Below are 20239 nucleotides of genomic sequence, written 5' to 3'. Positions count from 1 at the left end.
TTTCACCCCTACCCTGATACACCTCCACCTGCATCCCAATCCTACCACTCCTCCACCCCTCCTTCACCCCTACCCTAATACACCTCCAACTGCATCCCAACCCTACCACTCCTCCACCCCTTCTTCACCCCTACCCTGATACACCTCCACCTGCATCCCAACCCTACCACTCCTCCACCCCTCCTTCACCCCTACCCTGATACACCTCCACCTCTATCCCAACCCTACCACTCCTCCACCCCTCCTTCACCCCTACCCTGATACACCTCCACCTGCATCCCAACCACTCCTCCACCCCTCTTTCACCCCTACCCTGATACACCTCCACCTGCATCCCAATCCTACCACTCCTCCACCCCTCCTTCAACCCTACCCTAATACACCTCCAACTGCATCCCAACCCTACCACTCCTCCACCCCTCCTTCACCCCTACCCTGATACACCTCCACCTGCATCCCAACCCTACCACTCCTCCACCCCTCCTTCACCCCTACCCTGATACGCCTCCACCTGCACCCCAACCCTACCACTCCTCCACCCCTCCTTCACCTCTACCCTGATACACCTCTACCTGCATCCCAAACCTACCACTCCTCCACCCCTCCTTCATCCCTACCCTGATACACCTCCACCTGCATCCCAACCCTACCACTCCTCCACCCCTCCTTCACCCCTACCCTGATACACCTCCACCTGCATCCCAACCCTACCACTCCTCCACCCCTCCTTCACCCCTACCCTGATACACCTCCACCTGCATCCCAACCCTACCACTCCTCCTTCCCCCCTACCCTGATACACCTCCACCTGCATCCCAACCACTCCTCCACCCCTCCTTCACCCCTACCCTGATACACCTCCACCTGCATCCCAACCCTACCACTCCTCCACCCCTCCTTCACCCCTACCCTGATACGCCTCCACCTGCACCCCAACCCTACCACTCCTCCACCCCTCCTTCACCCCTACCCTGATACACCTCCACCTGCATTCAACCCTACCACTCCTCCTTCCCCCCTACCCTGATACACCTCCACCTGCATCTCAACCACTCCTCCACCCCTCCTTCACCCCTACCCTGATACACCTCCACCTGCATCCCAACCCTACCACTCCTCCACCCCTCCTTCACCCCTACCCTGATACGCCTCCACCTGCACCCCAACCCTACCACTCCTCCACCCCTCCTTCACCCCTACCCTGATACACCTCCACCTGCATCCAACCCTACCACTCCTCCTTCCCCCCTACCCTGATACACCTCCACCTGCATTCCACCCCTCCTTCACCCCTACCCTGATACACCTCCACCTGCATCCCAACCCTACCACTCCTCCACCCCTCCTTCACCCCTACCCTAATACACCTCCACCTCTATCCCAAACCTACCACTCCACCACCCCTCCTTCACCCCTACCCTGATACACCTCCACCTCTATCCCAACCCTACCACTCCTCCACCCCTCCTTCACCCCTACCCTGATACACCTCCACCTGCATCCCAACCACTCCTCCACCCCTCTTTCACCCCTACCCTGATACACCTCCACCTGCATCCCAATCCTACCACTCCTCCACCCCTCCTTCACCCCTACCCTAATACACCTCCAACTGCATCCCAACCCTACCACTCCTCCACCCCTCCTTCACCCCTACCCTGATACACCTCCACCTGCATCCCAACCCTACCACTCCTCCACCCCTCCTTCACCCCTACCCTGATACGCCTCCACCTGCACCCCAACCCTACCACTCCTCCACCCCTCCTTCACCTCTACCCTGATACACCTCTACCTGCATCCCAACCCTACCACTCCTCCACCCCTCCTTCACCCCTGCCCTAATACACCTCCAACTGCATCCCAACCCTACCACTCCTCCACCCCTCCTTCACCCCTACCCTGATACACCTCCACCTGCATCCCAACCCTACCACTCCTCCTTCACCCCTACCCTGATACACCTCCACCTGCATCCCAACTCTACCACTCCTCCACCCCTCCTTCACCCCTACCCTGATACACCTCCACCTGCATCCCAACCCTACCACTCCTCCTTCCCCCCTACCCTGATACACCTCCACCTGCATCCCAACCACTCCTCCACCCCTCCTTCAACCCTACCCTGATACACCTGCATCCCAACCCTACCACTCCTCCACCCCCATTTCACCCCTACCCTGATACGCCTCCACCTGCACCCCAACCCTACCACTCCTCCACCCCTCCTTCACCCCTACACTGATACGCCTCCACCTGCATCCCAAACCTACCACTCCTCCTTCACCCCTATCCTGATACACCTCCACCTGCACCCCAACCCTACCACTTCTCCACACCTCCTTCACCCCTACCCTGATACACCTCCACCTGCATCCAACCCTACCACTCCTCCTTCCCCCCTACCCTGATACACCTCCACCTGCATCCCAACCACTCCTCCACCCCTCTTTCACCCCTACCCTGATACACCTCCACCTGCATCCCAATCCTACCACTCCTCCACCCCTCCTTCAACCCTACCCTAATACACCTCCAACTGCATCCCAACCCTACCACTCCTCCACCCCTCCTTCACCCCTACCCTGATACACCTCCACCTGCATCCCAACCCTACCACTCCTCCACCCCTCCTTCACCCCTACCCTGATACACCTCCACCTCTATCCCAACCCTACCACTCCTCCACCCCTCCTTCACCCCTACCCTGATACACCTCCACCTGCATCCCAACCACTCCTCCACCCCTCTTTCACCCCTACCCTGATACACCTCCACCTGCATCCCAATCCTACCACTCCTCCACCCCTCCTTCAACCCTACCCTAATACACCTCCAACTGCATCCCAACCCTACCACTCCTCCACCCCTCCTTCACCCCTACCCTGATACACCTCCACCTGCATCCCAACCCTACCACTCCTCCACCCCTCCTTCACCCCTACCCTGATACGCCTCCACCTGCACCCCAACCCTACCACTCCTCCACCCCTCCTTCACCCCTACCCTGATACACCTCTACCTGCATCCCAACCCTACCACTCCTCCACCCCTCCTTCATCCCTACCCTGATACACCTCCACCTGCATCCCAACCCTACCACTCCTCCACCCCTCCTTCACCCCTACCCTGATACACCTCCACCTGCATCCCAACCCTACCACTCCTCCACCCCTCCTTCACCCCTACCCTGATACACCTCCACCTGCATCCCAACCCTACCACTCCTCCTTCCCCCCTACCCTGATACACCTCCACCTGCATCCCAACCACTCCTCCACCCCTCCTTCACCCCTACCCTGATACACCTCCACCTGCATCCCAACCCTACCACTCCTCCACCCCTCCTTCACCCCTACCCTGATACTCCTCCACCTGCACCCCAACCCTACCACTCCTCCACCCCTCCTTCACCCCTACCCTGATACACCTCCACCTGCATCCAACCCTACCACTCCTCCTTCCCCCCTACCCTGATACACCTCCACCTGCATCTCAACCACTCCTCCACCCCTCCTTCACCCCTACCCTGATACACCTCCACCTGCATCCCAACCCTACCACTCCTCCACCCCTCCTTCACCCCTACCCTGATACGCCTCCACCTGCACCCCAACCCTACCACTCCTCCACCCCTCCTTCACCCCTACCCTGATACACCTCCACCTGCATCCAACCCTACCACTCCTCCTTCCCCCCTACCCTGATACACCTCCACCTGCATTCCACCCCTCCTTCACCCCTACCCTGATACACCTCCACCTGCATCCCAACCCTACCACTCCTCCACCCCTCCTTCACCCCTACCCTAATACACCTCCACCTCTATCCCAAACCTACCACTCCACCACCCCTCCTTCACCCCTACCCTGATACACCTCCACCTCTATCCCAACCCTACCACTCCTCCACCCCTCCTTCACCCCTACCCTGATACACCTCCACCTGCATCCCAACCACTCCTCCACCCCTCTTTCACCCCTACCCTGATACACCTCCACCTGCATCCCAATCCTACCACTCCTCCACCCCTCCTTCACCCCTACCCTAATACACCTCCAACTGCATCCCAACCCTACCACTCCTCCACCCCTCCTTCACCCCTACCCTGATACACCTCCACCTGCATCCCAACCCTACCACTCCTCCACCCCTCCTTCACCCCTACCCTGATACGCCTCCACCTGCACCCCAACCCTACCACTCCTCCACCCCTCCTTCACCTCTACCCTGATACACCTCTACCTGCATCCCAACCCTACCACTCCTCCACCCCTCCTTCACCCCTGCCCTAATACACCTCCAACTGCATCCCAACCCTACCACTCCTCCACCCCTCCTTCACCCCTACCCTGATACACCTCCACCTGCATCCCAACCCTACCACTCCTCCTTCACCCCTACCCTGATACACCTCCACCTGCATCCCAACTCTACCACTCCTCCACCCCTCCTTCACCCCTACCCTGATACACCTCCACCTGCATCCCAACCCTACCACTCCTCCTTCACCCCTACCCTGATACACCTCCACCTGCATCCCAACCACTCATCTACCCCTCCTTCACCCCTACCCTGATACACCTCCACCTGCATCCCAACCCTACCACTCCTCCACCCCTCCTTCACCCCTACCCTAATACACCTCCACCTCTATCCCAACCCTACCACTCCTCCACCCCTCCTTCACCCCTACCCTGATACACCTCCACCTGCATCCCAACCACTCCTCCACCCCTCTTTCACCCCTACCCTGATACACCTCCACCTGCATCCCAATCCTACCACTCCTCCACCCCTACCCTAATACACCTCCAACTGCATCCCAACCCTACCACTCCTCCACCCCTCCTTCACCCCTGTCTGTCTACTGGGTGCCTGGGCTCTGTCTACTGAGCTGACATCGTGGTGTCTGCACACTCATTATTGAGTATTGTTATTGTTAGGATGGCAGAGCACCACTGGAGATGTCTGTCTGTCTGTCTGTCTGTCTGTCTGTCTGGCTGGCTGGCTGGCTGGCTGGCTGAGTGTTAGTATCTTTCTTTGTGAATATGTGATTATGGGTGTGCCTGTGTATACCTTCAAAAAATGCTGATTTTTAATGAGTGGCAGAAGGGAGGGGCATGTGGAAAGGGTGGGATACAGCTGAAGAGGGAGAAAGGGGCAGAGTGTGGTGAATAGGTAACCATGGTTACTCTCTTGGTTAAGATTTGAATTGAGAGAGAGTGAGAAAACGGGGGGGGGGGGGGGGGGATTGAAGCGACAGTGATCTCCTGCGAGGCAGACTGAGAACTGAGATCAAAGGGTTAATATGTGTCAGTGTAGCAGGTTAATCGTTCATCAAACTGAGAGGTCAATGCAGTATTTCCACAGCCACTGGACACAGCAGCAACACATGGGGAGAGAGGAGAGAAAAATAGGAGGGGAGGAGAGAGAGAGAGAGAGAGCAGAAAGAGAGTGACCTAGAGAGAGATGGAGACAGGCAGAGGCCACTAAAATGTTGATGGTGACAGCGATTCGACAACAGTGAAGCAGACGCCAACTCCAACTACTTCCAGTTTCTCGATGGACTCCACTCCACTCCCCACTAACCAACCAAACTATCTCAGCCTGCATCTCTCTCTCAGCCTCACATCTCATCCCATCTCCCTCGGCTCCCTTTGATTTGGATCAGCTGTCGTCTCCCCAAAATAACTGCCGTACTTACACATCAGTCCTAATGGTGGCTAAAATTAAACATAGAGGTGGCTGTCATTTCAAGGGTAATGCCTGCAGTCTGTTGTTATGTTACATATGCTGGGATGCACATAATAGCCACGATAGAGAAGAGAAACACCGGGGATTTGTTTTTCAGAACATTAAATGCAGATTTAAATGATTCTTTCCCCCTGTGAGATTGGCACTGAAATACTATATTTAAATGAAACTGTCATGGGGATGATGTATATGATGATGTCACAGCATATGATGTGGAGGTATGCTTCTAAGAGATTTGCCTCAAAGTTTCACGCAAACGCAGGGAGGTACGAAATCTGAGGTATTCTGGGTATATCATTCTGTTTGCGCTAACATCCCACTCCTTGCCATCCTTGTCTTGCCAAACATGTTTTTGTCATGACAAGGAGTGTCGTTTTATCTGTATTTAACATTGTGAGAAGCTTGCCGTATAAGGGTCCAGTGTTATGTCCATAGTGACTACTGGTTCTGGTCTAGAGCTGTGACTGTCCCAGTACCCTACTGGTTCTGGTCTAGAGCTGTGACTGTCCCAGTACCCTACTGGTTCTGGTCTAGAGCTGTGACTGTCCCAGTATCCTACTGGTTCTGGTCTAGAGCTGTGACTGTCCCAGTACCCTACTGGTTCTGGTCTAGAGCTGTGACTGTCCCAGTATCCTACTGGTTCTGGTCTAGAGCTGTGACTGTCCCAGTACCCTACTGGTTCTGGTCTAGAGCTGTGACTGTCCCAGTACCCTACTGGTTCTGGTCTAGAGCTGTGACTGTCCCAGTATCCTACTGGTTCTGGTCTAGAGCTGTGACTGTCCCAGTACCCTACTGGTTCTGGTCTAGAGCTGTGACTGTCCCAGTACCCTACTGGTTCTGGTCTAGAACTGTGACTCTCCCAGTATCCTACTGGTTCTGGTCTAGAGCTGTGACTGTCCCAGTATCCTACTGGTTATGGTCTAGAGCTGTGACTGTCCCAGTATCCTACTAGTTCTGGTCTAGAGCTGTGACTGTCCCAGTATCCTACTGGTTCTGGTCTAGAGCTGTGGCTGTCCCAGTACCCTACTGGTTCTGGTCTAGAGCTGTGACTGTCCCAGTATCCTACTGGTTCTGGTCTAGAGCTGTGACTGTCCCAGTACCTTACTGGTTCTGGTCTAGAGCTGTGACTGTCCCAGTATCCTACTGGTTCTGGTCTAGAGCTGTGACTGTCCCAGTACCCTACTGGTTCTGGTCTAGAGCTGTGACTGTCCCAGTATCCTACTGGCTCTGGTCTAGAGCTGTGACTGTCCCAGTATCCTACTGGTTCTGGTCTAGAGCTGTGACTGTCCCAGTACCCTACTGGTTCTGGTCTAGAGCTGTGACTGTCCCAGTATCCTACTGGCTCTGGTCTAGAGCTGTGACTGTCCCAGTACCCTACTGGTTCTGGTCTAGAGCTGTGACTGTCCCAGTACCCTACTGGTTCTGGTCTAGAGCTGGTACTGTCCCAGTACCCTACTGGCTCTGGTCTAGAGCTGTGACTGTCCCAGTACCCTACTGGTTCTGGTCTAGAGCTGTGACTGTCCCAGTACCCTACTGGCTCTGGTCTAGAGCTGTGACTGTCCCAGTACCCTACTGGTTCTGGTCTAGAGCTGTGACTGTCCCAGTACCCTACTGGTTCTGGTCTAGAGCTGTGACTGTCCCAGTACCCTACTGGTTCTGGTCTAGAGCTGTGACTGTCCCAGTATCCTACTGGCTCTGGTCTAGAGCTGTGACTGTCCCAGTACCCTACTGGTTCTGGTCTAGAGCTGTGACTGTCCCAGTACCCTACTGGTTCTGGTCTAGAGCTGTGACTGTCCCAGTATCCTACTGGCTCTGGTCTAGAGCTGTGACTGTCCCAGTACCCTACTGGTTCTGGTCTAGAGCTGTGACTGTCCCAGTACCCTACTGGTTCTGGTCTAGAGCTGGTACTGTCCCAGTACCCTACTGGCTCTGGTCTAGAGCTGTGACTGTCCCAGTACCCTACTGGTTCTGGTCTAGAGCTGTGACTGTCCCAGTACCCTACTGGCTCTGGTCTAGAGCTGTGACTGTCCCAGTATCCTACTGGTTCTGGTCTAGAGCTGTGACTGTCCCAGTATCCTACTGGTTCTGGTCTAGAGCTGTGACTGTCCCAGTACCCTACTGGTTCTGGTCTAGAGCTGTGACTGTCCCAGTATCCTACTAGTTCTGGTCTAGAGCTGTGACTGTCCCAGTATCCTACTGGTTCTGGTCTAGAGCTGTGACTGTCCCAGTACCCTACTGGTTCTGGTCTAGAACTGTGACTCTCCCAGTATCCTACTGGTTCTGGTCTAGAGTTGTGACTGTCCCAGTATCCTACTGGTTCTGGTCTAGAGCTGTGACTGTCCCAGTATCCTACTGGTTCTGGTCTAGAGCTGTGACTGTCCCAGTGTCCTACTGGTTCTAGTCTAGAGCTGTGACTGACGGTTCCAGTACACAGTATCTGATCTAGAGCTGTGACTGTCCCAGTATCCTACTGTTTCTGGTCTAGAGCTGTGACTGTCCCAGTACCCTATTAGTTCTGGTCTAGAGCTGTGACTGTCCCAGTATTCTACTAGTTCTGGTCTAGAGCTGTGACTGTCCCAGTATCCTACTAGTTCTGGTCTAGAGCTGTGACTGTCCCAGTATCCTACTGGTTCTGGTCTAGAGCTGTGACTGTCCCAGTATCCTACTAGTTCTGGTCTAAAGCTTTGACTGTCCCAGTATCCTACTAGTTCTGGTCTAGAGCTGTGACTGTCCCAGTACCCTACTGGTTCTGGTCTAGAGCTATGACTGTCCCAGTATCCTACTAGTTCTGGTCTAGAGCTGGTACTGTCCCAGTACCCTACTGGCTCTGGTCTAGAGCTGTGACTGTCCCAGTACACTACTGGTTCTGGTCTAGAGCTGTGACTGTCCCAGTACCCTACTGGCTCTGGTCTAGAGCTGTGACTGTCCCAGTACCCTACTGGTTCTGGTCTAGAGCTGTGACTGTCCCAGTACCCTACTGGTTCTGGTCTAGAGCTGTGACTGTCCCAGTATCCTACTGGCTCTGGTCTAGAGCTGTGACTGTCCCAGTACCCTACTGGTTCTGGTCTAGAGCTGTGACTGTCCCAGTACCCTACTGGCTCTGGTCTAGAGCTGTGACTGTCCCAGTATCCTACTGGTTCTGGTCTGACTGTCCCAGTATCCTACTGGTTCTGGTCTAGAGCTGTGACTGTCCCAGTACCCTACTGGTTCTGGTCTAGAGCTGTGACTGTCCCAGTATCCTACTAGTTCTGGTCTAGAGCTGTGACTGTCCCAGTATCCTACTGGTTCTGGTCTAGAGCTGTGACTGTCCCAGTACCCTACTGGTTCTGGTCTAGAACTGTGACTCTCCCAGTATCCTACTGGTTCTGGTCTAGAGTTGTGACTGTCCCAGTATCCTACTGGTTCTGGTCTAGAGCTGTGACTGTCCCAGTATCCTACTGGTTCTGGTCTAGAGCTGTGACTGTCCCAGTGTCCTACTGGTTCTAGTCTAGAGCTGTGACTGACGGTTCCAGTACACAGTATCTGATCTAGAGCTGTGACTGTCCCAGTATCCTACTGTTTCTGGTCTAGAGCTGTGACTGTCCCAGTACCCTATTAGTTCTGGTCTAGAGCTGTGACTGTCCCAGTATCCTACTAGTTCTGGTCTAGAGCTGTGACTGTCCCAGTATCCTACTAGTTCTGGTCTAGAGCTGTGACTGTCCCAGTATCCTACTGGTTCTGGTCTAGAGCTGTGACTGTCCCAGTATCCTACTGTTTCTGGTCTAGAGCTGTGACTGTCCCAGTACCCTACTAGTTCTGGTCTAGAGCTGTGACTGTCCCAGTATCCTACTGGTTCTGTGACTGTGGTCTAGAGCTGTGACTGTCCCAGTATCCTACTGGTTCTGGTCTAGAGCTGTGACTGTCCCAGTACCCTACTGGTTCTGGTCTAGAGCTGTGACTGTCCCAGTATCCTACTAGTTCTGGTCTAAAGCTTTGACTGTCCCAGTATCCTACTAGTTCTGGTCTAGAGCTGTGACTGACGGTTCCAGTACACAGTATCTGGTTCTAGAACTGTGACTGTCCCAGCAGCAGCAGGTCAGAACCGGACCTGTGTCCTGTTCACTTCTATGACACAGAGATGGTGCTGGAGATATGATTTATCACGGTGTCCTTGTTTGTGTTTTAATGTCATTGCACTCTGCGTACAAATTATTGATCAATCTCACCCCTCTTTTGCTCCCTCTCTCTTTCTCCTTCTCTCTTTCCCTACTCATCTACCTTCCAGTGAGATAAATCTCTTCTGTGCACCCATCTCCATCTTTTTAAAATTCATTCTTCTGTATTGTCTTTCCCCTCCATCTCTCCATTGCTCTCTCTGTTGTATATGCATCTCTGTGTCGTTCCCCTCCCTCCATCTCTGTCTACTTTATATTCATCTCTCTATTGAGTCTTTCCCCTACCTCTCTCCTCTCTAATCTTCATTACTCCATCTTTTTCTCTCTCTACGACCATTCTCTTTTTCATTCCCCCAACTATTTCTCTCTCTCCTCTGCTTCTGTCCCTCTAGCATCCCTCTCACTCCCTCTACTCCATCCATCTATCTTTATCTCGCTCTATCCCCAATATCTTGTTCTTTCTCTACCCCCGCCCCCCTCTCTCTCCTCTGCTTCTGTCCCTCTAGCATCCCTCTCACTCCCTCCACTCCATCCATCTATCTTTATCTCCCTCTCTTTCTCCCTCTATCCAAAATCTCTTGCTCTCTCTGTCTCTTTCTCTCTCGCTCTCTCTTGCCTTCTCTCCCTCTCTCCCCAATATCTTGTTCTTTCTCTACCCTCTCTCATCTCTCTCTCTGTTTCACTATCTCTCTCTCCCACTTTGCCCAACCTCTTGTTCTTTCTCTCTCCCTCTCTCTCTCTTCTCTCTCTTTCGCTCTTTCACTTCCCCCCCTCCTTCGCTCTCCCATTGCCTCTGCAACTGTTCAGTTTTCATCTATTACTGTAGTGTTGATAATTCCCTTCTCTTCCTTCAGCTGTACAGTCATCTATCAGATTAATAATCCCTCACTCTCCCTTCAGCTGTACAGTCATCTATCAGATTAATAATCCCTCTCTCTCCCTTTCTCTCTCTCAATCTCTCCTCTTGTTTTTTTCCCTGAGCCAAGTGTGAATGCCAAGCGTGTGAAATGTATTTGCGTGTCAGAGTCCCATCATTACAGCCATCATCATTAATAATAGTGGACTGTATGCCCTTATTTAAGGTTATTCAGGTCTAAATGACCTGCAGAGGGAGAGCAATTCTCCTTCGCTGGCTCCAGGAGCCTGGGTAGAGTTAACCATCTATCAGTGTTAAGGAAGACTGCACTCTTCACCGCCATTCTGTGACCCCTAGAGCATGTAATGCAGAGCCAGTATGGAAAAAGAATTAGTACTGTCAACCCAATACCCGTGCAATGCTAATAGAGAGAGGATTTGGGTTGAAGTCACAACTCAGTGTTTGGACACTGGGATTTAAAGACATGCTCCGGAACTTTGGCGAATACTAAGTATTTTTTAAATCTCCCGCTTTAGCTTGATGTGTCAATGTGTAGTTCATATATGCATATTATATGAGAAGAATTACTGTCTTACCTCAATTAGCTACGAAATCCCTAGTTTGAAAGCTGTGCTGCGCCATTTCCTACATTTTCCCCCTTGTGGGCCAGCCCCCTAGCATTTTCAGTTCTAGCCAATGAGCTTCAGCCCCTCGCCATTTGAGTGACAGCTAGCAAGAGGCAGAGAGAGGCAGAGAGAGGCAGAGAGAGGCAGAGAGAGGCAGAGAGAGAGAGAAAGAGAGTGACATGGTGCACATATCTGCTCAAACAATATGTGACGTAGTATGTCATTTTCAGGGACCTCGTTTAGATCGTGAGCTTTACTTTCAAAACTACTGGCTAAAAAGTATTCAAAAGTATCAGAGAATCTCTTTAAACAATATTATTGGTATTGTACTGTCGTCCTGAGAACTGTTGTCTTGAACGCGTGAGTGCATATACTGTAGAACCAATTCATGAATAACATAGTCATGAGTGTTAGCATTACAATATTACTTTTCATTCCAAGGGCGGACAGTAACCTGAAATGCATGATCCAGAGTTGCAATATTGTAAAGATGTCTATTGTATGATGACACTGCTGTTCACTATAGTGATTTGCTGTAAAACTTGACCTTCACTAATGAGCAATGACACGCACCTTTTAAGGCTTCTCAAGTTATGCACAGGATCCACAGTCCTTTCAGAATAACTTATACCTGGAAGAATATAGACTTTTCCATCAGTTCTGCTCAGTGTAAATGTTTCTAAACAATTGGACGAGCATAGTATACTGTACTATTTCTAATGTCTCTGTCTCTCTCTCTCTCTCTCTGTCTCTCTCTCTCTCTCTCACAGTAACTCGTGGATTCTTCTCAAAGGCCCCACTCAAATCCCTAGACGACAGAAAAAAAGGAGTAACATCTGTTTATGCACATATTTCTGTTAAACCCCCCCTGGAAAAAACAGAGATAGACGGAAGATAAAACACCTTTAAAAATGAAACATTAAAAGGAACAAATTGCCACTGGAGAAACTAAGCAAAGTCAACCTGGTTGAGGAATCCATCATCTTAGGATCAACATCTTCGGAGAAAGGACAGGGTCATGTCCCAGTTGCCATGCGCATCACCACGGTGACCTGCCTTCCCTGCCCCTCTCCCCTCCTCCTCCTATTGGTCCAGCTGCTACTGCGGCTCCTCCTCTATGGGCCAGAATTTGTAGAGGCCGCCTCCCCCTGTCCCACCCACTGCAGCTGCTCCAATCAGGCCAGTCGAGTCATCTGTACAAGACAGAGTCTGGATGGGGTGCCTGAGAGCATATCAGTCAACACACGATACCTCAACCTGCAGGAGAATTCAATAGAGGTAAATATGGACTGTACTGAGCATTATCCACTATGTTAATTTCTTTTGTTTGACTGTGTGTGTGTGTGTGTTTGTGTGCATGCATGCCCATGCATGAGTGTGTGCGTGTGCGTGTACTGTATGTTGGTAAGCATTATGTAAATGCCTGTTTTTATTTACTTGTTTCAATGTAATTACCTGTCATTCATTTATAATTACCATGGAATAATGCCTATGTTCTACAAGTGTTCCCCAACCGTTTTGCAATTGAAATGGAGGTTATGTTAATATGTAAATCAAACAGTAACACAGCAAACAGCAAAAAAACAGGAACACATGTGTTAGCAGATTGTATGTCAGAACCCCAAGGTAGTTGTTGTGGTTTTACAGCTGCACTGGGACACTCCATTTAACCCCAGCTTCCCAATGTGAAAGTCCTCAGCATGTCAGCCGTGTAATAGAAGACATATTCCCGCTGTTTTCAGTTTATGTATTTAGGAACTTTGCGCTCAGAAATGTGCTGCACTCTAGAAATGTCTAGACAACTTCACAGACACAGGTTGCTGAATACGCTAATGTGCTGCATTCTAGAAATTTCTAGACAACTTCACAGACACACAGACACAGGTTGCTGAATAATGTGCTGCACTCTAGAAATGTGACAACTTCACAGACACAGGTTGCTGAATACGCTAATGTGCTGCACTCTTTCTAGACAACTTCACAGACACGAGGTTGCTGAATACGCTAATGTGCTGCACTCTAGAAATGTCTAGACACGAGGTTGCTGAATACTCTAATGTGCTGCGCTCTAGAAATGACTAGACAACTTCACAGACACGAGGTTGCTGAATACGCTAGTGTGCTGCACTCTAGAAATGTCTAGACAACTTCACAGACACGAGGTTGCTGAATACGCTAATGTGCTGCACTCTAGAAATGTCTAGACAACTTCACAGACACGAGGTTGCTGAATACGCTAATGTGCTGCACTCTAGAAATGTCTAGACAACTTCACAGACACGAGGTTGCTGAATACGCTAATGTGCTGCACTCTAGAAATGTCTAGACAACTTCACAGACACAAGGTTGCTGAATACGCTAATGTGCTGCACTCTAGAAATGTCTAGACACGAGGTTGCTGAATACTCTAATGTGCTGCGCTCTAGAAATGACTAGACAACTTTACAGACACGAGGTTGCTGAATACGCTAGTGTGCTGCACTCTAGAAATGTCTAGACAACTTCACAGACACGAGGTTGCTGAATACGCTAATGTGCTGCACTCTAGAAACTCTGAAATGTCTAGACAACTTCACAGACACGAGGTTGCTGAATACGCTAATGTGCTGCACTCTAGAAATGTCTAGACAACTTCACAGACACGAGGTTGCTGAATACGCTAATGTGCTGCACTCTAGAAATGTCTAGACAACTTCACAGACACGAGGTTGCTGAATACGCTAAGTCCATTTGTGAATTTGGATACAGAGTGTTTTAGGCTAATGCTCATTAGTTTTGGCACAGGTTGTGGCAAATCAGTAAAGTGACTGCAGAGAGAGGAAGTGGACAAACAGCCATTCTATCCCACTCAGAAAGGCAGATGATTGAACTGTATATGATGGCTACAGAAGAAAAAGGGAACATCAACTCTCATGGTTTTGTCTTACGAGTTACAGAGATGCAGCTTGTTAAGATATGAAATAAAGAAATAATAACACTATTCATTACACTTCCCTCTTAGCCAACGGATTCTTATTGGATTTGTTGTATCCCGAAGCCCCACTTGAAATGATTAAAAATCTAAAAATATTGTAACACCTGGAGGCATCCTAGATTCTCTGGTTGATTTTTTCTCTTCTCTCCCCCAAGTACCCTGAGAGTAAAGCTTTGACAGCTCCCACTCCCCTCTTAAACACCCCCACCCTCCCTATCACCCTCCCCCCTCCTGCTCCACATAAGGAGGATGCAGTGGCCTGGCTCCAGGAGCTTCTCACTGCCTCCCTCACTGAGAGCATTGCCCACACATATCTCACACAGCCATAGATGACTTAAATAAAGGTTAAATAAAATAATAAAACAATTAAAATAGATTTAAAGGGATTTTAGTCCTGCTCACTAGCTGTGTGTCTGATGCCTGGCCAAATGAGCTCCGTTTGGACAGCCAAAATGCTGGTGTGGGGCGTCCAGGGGCCCACCCAGTCCAAGTGCACCTTGAGAAAAACAACCATGTCTGTTGTCTGTTCATTTACCAAAACGGATACACCACAATTAATCATTTCAGCTTCTGTGTTTTTTTTTGTAGTGTTGTAAATTTTAATTTGCCTCATATCAGTGATTTTTGTTTTTGTTTTCTCTCGCTGTAAGATTTGAGTTGATGTTCATGTTTGTAAAACATTAGGGTAATGTTCCGATAGTGTCCCTGCATTCACACCTGTGCTATTGCTTTCACACTCTACCCAGCTGTCACAGCCACTGGAGCTGCACCCTGTTTACACAGTCTAGTCACTCTTCATGTTGTGAGATATTAACATTCTCCCTCTCTCCCCACCAGGTTATCAAGTCAGACACCTTCAAGCACTTGAGGCACCTTGAGATCCTGCAGTTGTCTAAGAACAAAATCAGTCAGATTGAGGTGGGAGCATTCAATGGCCTGCCCAACCTCAATACGCTGGAGCTGTTCGACAACCGCCTCACCCTGGTCCCCTCACAGGCCTTCGAGTACCTCAGCAAGCTGCGGGAGCTGTGGTTACGGAACAACCCCATCGAGACGCTGCCGGGCTACGCCTTCCACCGCGTGCCCTCGCTGCGCCGGCTGGACCTGGGAGAGCTCAAGAAGCTGGACTACATCTCAGACGCCGCCTTCGTCGGCCTGGTCAACCTGCGCTACCTGAACCTGGGCATGTGTGGTCTGAAGGACATCCCCAACCTGACGGCCCTGGTGCGTCTGGAGGAGCTGGAGCTGTCTGGGAACCGTCTGGAGATCATCCGGCCTGGCTCCTTCCAGGGCCTGGTGTCGCTCCGTAAGCTGTGGCTCATGCACTCGCAAGTGAAGGTCATCGAGCGCAACGCCTTTGACGACCTGAAGAACCTGGAGGAGCTCAACCTTTCACACAACTCCCTGCACTCGCTGCCCCATGACCTCTTCACCCCGCTGCACCAGCTGGAGCGGGTGCACCTCAACCACAACCCCTGGGTGTGCAACTGTGACGTGCTGTGGCTCAGCTGGTGGCTGAAGGAGACGGTGCCCAGTAACACTACGTGCTGCGCCCGCTGCCACGCTCCCCCCGGCCTGAAGGGCAGGTACATCGGGGAGCTGGACCAGAGCCACTTCACCTGCTACGCTCCCGTCATCGTGGAGCCACCCACCGACCTCAACGTTACCGAGGGCATGGCTGCAGAGCTGAAGTGTCGCACGGGCACCACCATGACCTCGGTCAACTGGCTCACGCCCAACGGCACCCTGATGACCCACGGCTCCTACCGGGTCCGGATCTCCGTGTTGCACGACGGTACGCTCAACTTTACCAACGTCACGCTGAGGGACACGGGTCAGTACACCTGCATGGTGACCAACTCGGCTGGCAACACCACGGCAACCGCCGTGCTTAATGTCACTGCCGCCGACGTTGGCGTCAGCTACTTCACTACTGTCACCGTGGAGACGGTGGAGCCCAACGAGGGCCCGACAGTCTACGCGGGCGTCATGAACAGCCACAACGAGTCATACGTCATTACCCCTTCTGGCCACCAGTGGAGGGGGGGGCTCCCTACTACCGCCTCCTCCCTGTCAGCCTGGTCCTTGTCCTCGTCCCGGGCCACCCGGCCCACCTTTACTGTGCCCATCACTGCCGAAACGGGCTATTCTGGCCTTGATGACGTGATGAAGACCACCAAGATCATCATTGGCTGCTTTGTGGCCATTACCTTCATGGCAGCCGTGATGCTGGTGGTCTTCTACAAGCTGAGGAAGCAGCACCAGCTGCACAAGCACCACGGCCCCGCCCGCGCCATCGAGATCATCAACGTAGAGGACGAGATTGGCGCAGGTGCTGGTGGACGCGGGAGCGGTATCTCAGGGGGCGGCACCGTCTCTCGGGATGGAGGTGGAGGGGGAGGAGTAGGAGGAGGGCAGAGCCTGAGGATGCATCACCCGGAGATGGTCAACCTGCCCAACCTGGCCAGACAGGAGCACCTCAACCACTACTACAAGGCCCACCACTTCAACAACAACATGATGGGCCTGGGCATGGGCCTCAACAACAACAACAACCCCTCCCTCTCCCCCTGTTCCCAGAACCAGAGCACCCCCAACTCCTGCGCACAGGGACCCACCTCCACCAGTGGTGGCACCCCCACGGGTGGCTCGCTGCCCTCCCCTGTGCTCCTGCCCCAGCTGGGCATCCACAGCTCTCTGAAGGGGCTCATGGGGAAAGGCCAGAACCCTCAGATCGAGCCTCTGCTCTTCAAGAGTGGCTCCAAGGAGAATGTGCAAGAGACTCAGATCTGAGAGAAAGAGAGAGACAGATGGAAAAAGAGAGAGAGATGAAGAGACAGAAAAACAGGGAGATGGAAGGAGAGAGAGGAGTCTGATTGTACTATCCCCATGGCCATATTTCGATAGAAAGTGTAGGCAGGCAGAATATGAAATATTACATAGACACTGCTTTGTATGGTTAGTGCATAGAGAGAGAGAGCGAGAGAGAGGAGAGATTGTTCTCACACCTCTACTGTGTCTGCTCAACACCCGTCCAAGCATTAACATCTTCTGAGACACTCCAAGACACACACAGCCCGACACAAGGACAGGAACATTCTATCAGCTAACACATGCACAGTGCATTATAAGATTGGCAACTATGTGCCAAACTTGCGCATGTCTGTGCCAAAGTAAAAGCCCTCGCAATCTATATATCCATCCGCAGCATTCCCAGACTGAATCAGGTGACCAGGTTCAATACCCAGACACAATAAGAATCACCACGGTTATAACTAAATACAGATCACCTCGTATATTACCAGATACAATCCAAGTCACCATGTATATATAGAGATAAGATCTGAGTCACTATGTTGAAGTAGGCGGATAAGTGTTTGGGACTGTGTCAGAGCAGTACAGGGCTGCCCCTACGCACTCTGTGGAACAGGACAGAAAGTAAACCATTGAGCAGAACACAGTTTAGTGTCGGACAACAAGCAATGTGTAGGAAGAGGAAACAACATCAACAACAGTTGTGTTTTACTTAGTGGGCTCAATCTCACTTTCTCCCCTCTTTCACACCTGACTGGCTACTCTCTTTAAAGGAGAGGAAGGTATATGGAGTGAATCGTCGTAAAAAAATAATGTAATAGCAAAAAGGACTACGAAAGATACAAATAAACTGTGAAAGTACATATTATATATAAATATATTTTCATTCGAATAAATAAATTATGAAGAATCTTTACCAAGTTTCTGACTAAATAGCCACAGCTTCTGAAGAATATATGAACTGCTGTCATAGCGGTCATCACTATGAAAACTTTGTTTGGCTAGAAACAAGATGGCCGACATTCTGTGCTGGAAAGGGACATATTGTAGTGGAGGCTATGGATGAGCAAGAGCTAAAATTGGAAACTGGTACAGTGTTTGATTGAATTTATTTTGGCTTCAATTTTTGTAGCATCACAAAGCGTTCCCTCTCATGCGACATTTACATAAACAGGGTAATTGGAGAAGGGGGATCTTTACTCTCCATTTAATGAGAACATATGAAATATGATTACAAAACTTCACCCTTTGATACAAACAATATGGATATTGTAATGATGATAATTATAATAATTCAGTAAATGCTTATCAACCGTATACTGTAGATAGCTCTTAAAAGCAGATATAGGTTTAGCATGCTCTGATTCAAGTGGTAATATCTAAAATTGCAATGTGATCGGTTTCAACTGTTTCAACTGTTTCAGTATATCTGTATGCAATATATCATGATATTGAGAAATGATTATTATAATTATCATCATTATTACTATTATTATTGTTATTATTATCATACACTGAGTGTACAAAACATTAGGAACACCTTCCTAATATTGAGTTGAAGCCCATTTTGCCCTCAGAACAGCCTCAATTGGTCAGGGAATGGACTGCAAGGTATTAAAAGCGTTCCACAGGGATGCTGGGCCATGTTGACTACATTGCATCCCACAGTTGTCAGGTTGGGTGGTGGACCATTCTTGATACACACGGGAAACTGTTGAGCTTGAAAAACCCGGCAGTGTTGCAGCTATTGACACACTCAAACCGGTGCGCCTGGCACCTGCTACCATACCCCGTTCAAATTCACCTTCTGAATGGCACACATACACAATCCATGTCTCAATTGTCTTGAGGCTTAAAAATCTGTCTTTAAACTGACTCTGCCCCTTCATCTACACTGATTGAAGTGAATTTAACAGGTGATATCAATAAGGGATCATAGTCTACACCTGGTCAGTCTGTCATGGAAAAAGCAGGTGTTCCTAATGTTTTGTACAGTCAGTGTATAGGTGGCAGAGCAGCCTAGTACGTCCTTTTGAAAGTTATGTTTATAATTGATTCAGTGGGGAATGATTTGATTACACATGGAACGATGATGATCCCTTCAACCACCATATTGACTCCAACAATAGGGGATGGTCTGTGTTCCACCAAACACCAACCTGCAGAAACAGGAAATACATGGTACTCAAAATGGCTGCTCCCACATGGCATCCTCACAGCCCATGCCTCCTCAGAAACTCCTCTGTTTTGTACAACAACACCAGTCTCAGCCGATCAGGACCCCTCGTTTTATTCTGCTGTGTAAAAGACAGGACATGAACCTTTGACGAAGACTGCTCGTTTGCAGAGGATTATATCAGAACTCAGTGTTCTCATGTGTGAATGGAATTCATGGCAGCAGGGAACTAAAGGAGGACAGCATTTTGAAGCGTTTGAAAGGTAAGAGAAACCTATTCAATGAAAGAGACAGAAAGCCTAGATGAATCATGTGGTGATGGGTGATTTTTTTTTTTTAAGGAAAAGGACAAATAAATGAAAAATATAGAAACGTATAGATCTCTTTAAAAAAAGCTATTATAAGTGTTTTTTCATTTTGTTTTTTTATCTAGTTTGATTATTTCCTTTTTATCTTTTTTTAAATCAAGTGTTATCTCAATTGTAATATTGTTATTGTTGTTATAATTCGCTAATTACACTGGTTACAATTCTGAAAGATGTTCTGTCAGCAGAAGTCACATTGAAAAATTAAAATACCTGGCACACAAAATGGCAGTTGAACTCTGTGAAACTTGGTGGCATTAGTTTTTTTGTGTTTTTTTTTCTCCATTTAATTGAAATATCCCTGTTTGTGTGTATCCCTTTGGCTAATACAGCTGTGCTTGAAATGAGACACACAGAATGTGAAATGGCCGGCGAGGGGTCTTTTCCTGCACAAGGAGGACAGGATAGATCCTGCTTTGATTTACAAGCTTGCTCACGCTCTCTCTCGCTCTGTGATTTTCAGAATGTCATAGCTGTCAGTGCTCCGAGTGTGATTTCGCTAAGTCAACACCCTGTT

At 50.0% G+C, this 20239-nt stretch overlaps 1 protein-coding gene across 2 annotated transcripts in view; it reads left to right on the top strand.

The window, feature by feature from the left end:
• LOC139364996 (leucine-rich repeat-containing protein 4B-like) overlaps positions 1-19973 on the top strand; it is a 37348-nt gene extending 17375 nt beyond the window's left edge. The window contains exons 3-4 of one of the 2 annotated variants that reach the window (XM_071102292.1): positions 12164-12671; positions 15205-19973. In XM_071102292.1, the coding sequence (XP_070958393.1) occupies positions 12426-12671; positions 15205-17160 (2202 nt within the window). In that variant the 5' untranslated portion in view covers positions 12164-12425 and the 3' untranslated portion in view covers positions 17161-19973. The remainder of the gene's footprint in view (positions 1-12163; positions 12672-15204) is intronic. The other variant, XM_071102294.1, reaches the window with a different exon arrangement.
• Positions 19974-20239: the final 266 nt, after the last annotated feature.

The sequence above is a fragment of the Oncorhynchus clarkii genome, chromosome 13, assembly GCF_045791955.1.
Source record: "Oncorhynchus clarkii lewisi isolate Uvic-CL-2024 chromosome 13, UVic_Ocla_1.0, whole genome shotgun sequence".
In the NCBI taxonomy this organism is placed as follows: Eukaryota; Metazoa; Chordata; class Actinopteri; order Salmoniformes; family Salmonidae; genus Oncorhynchus; species Oncorhynchus clarkii.
Note: the sequence above shows the minus strand (reverse complement) of the source record. Positions and strands in the feature narration are given on the sequence as shown.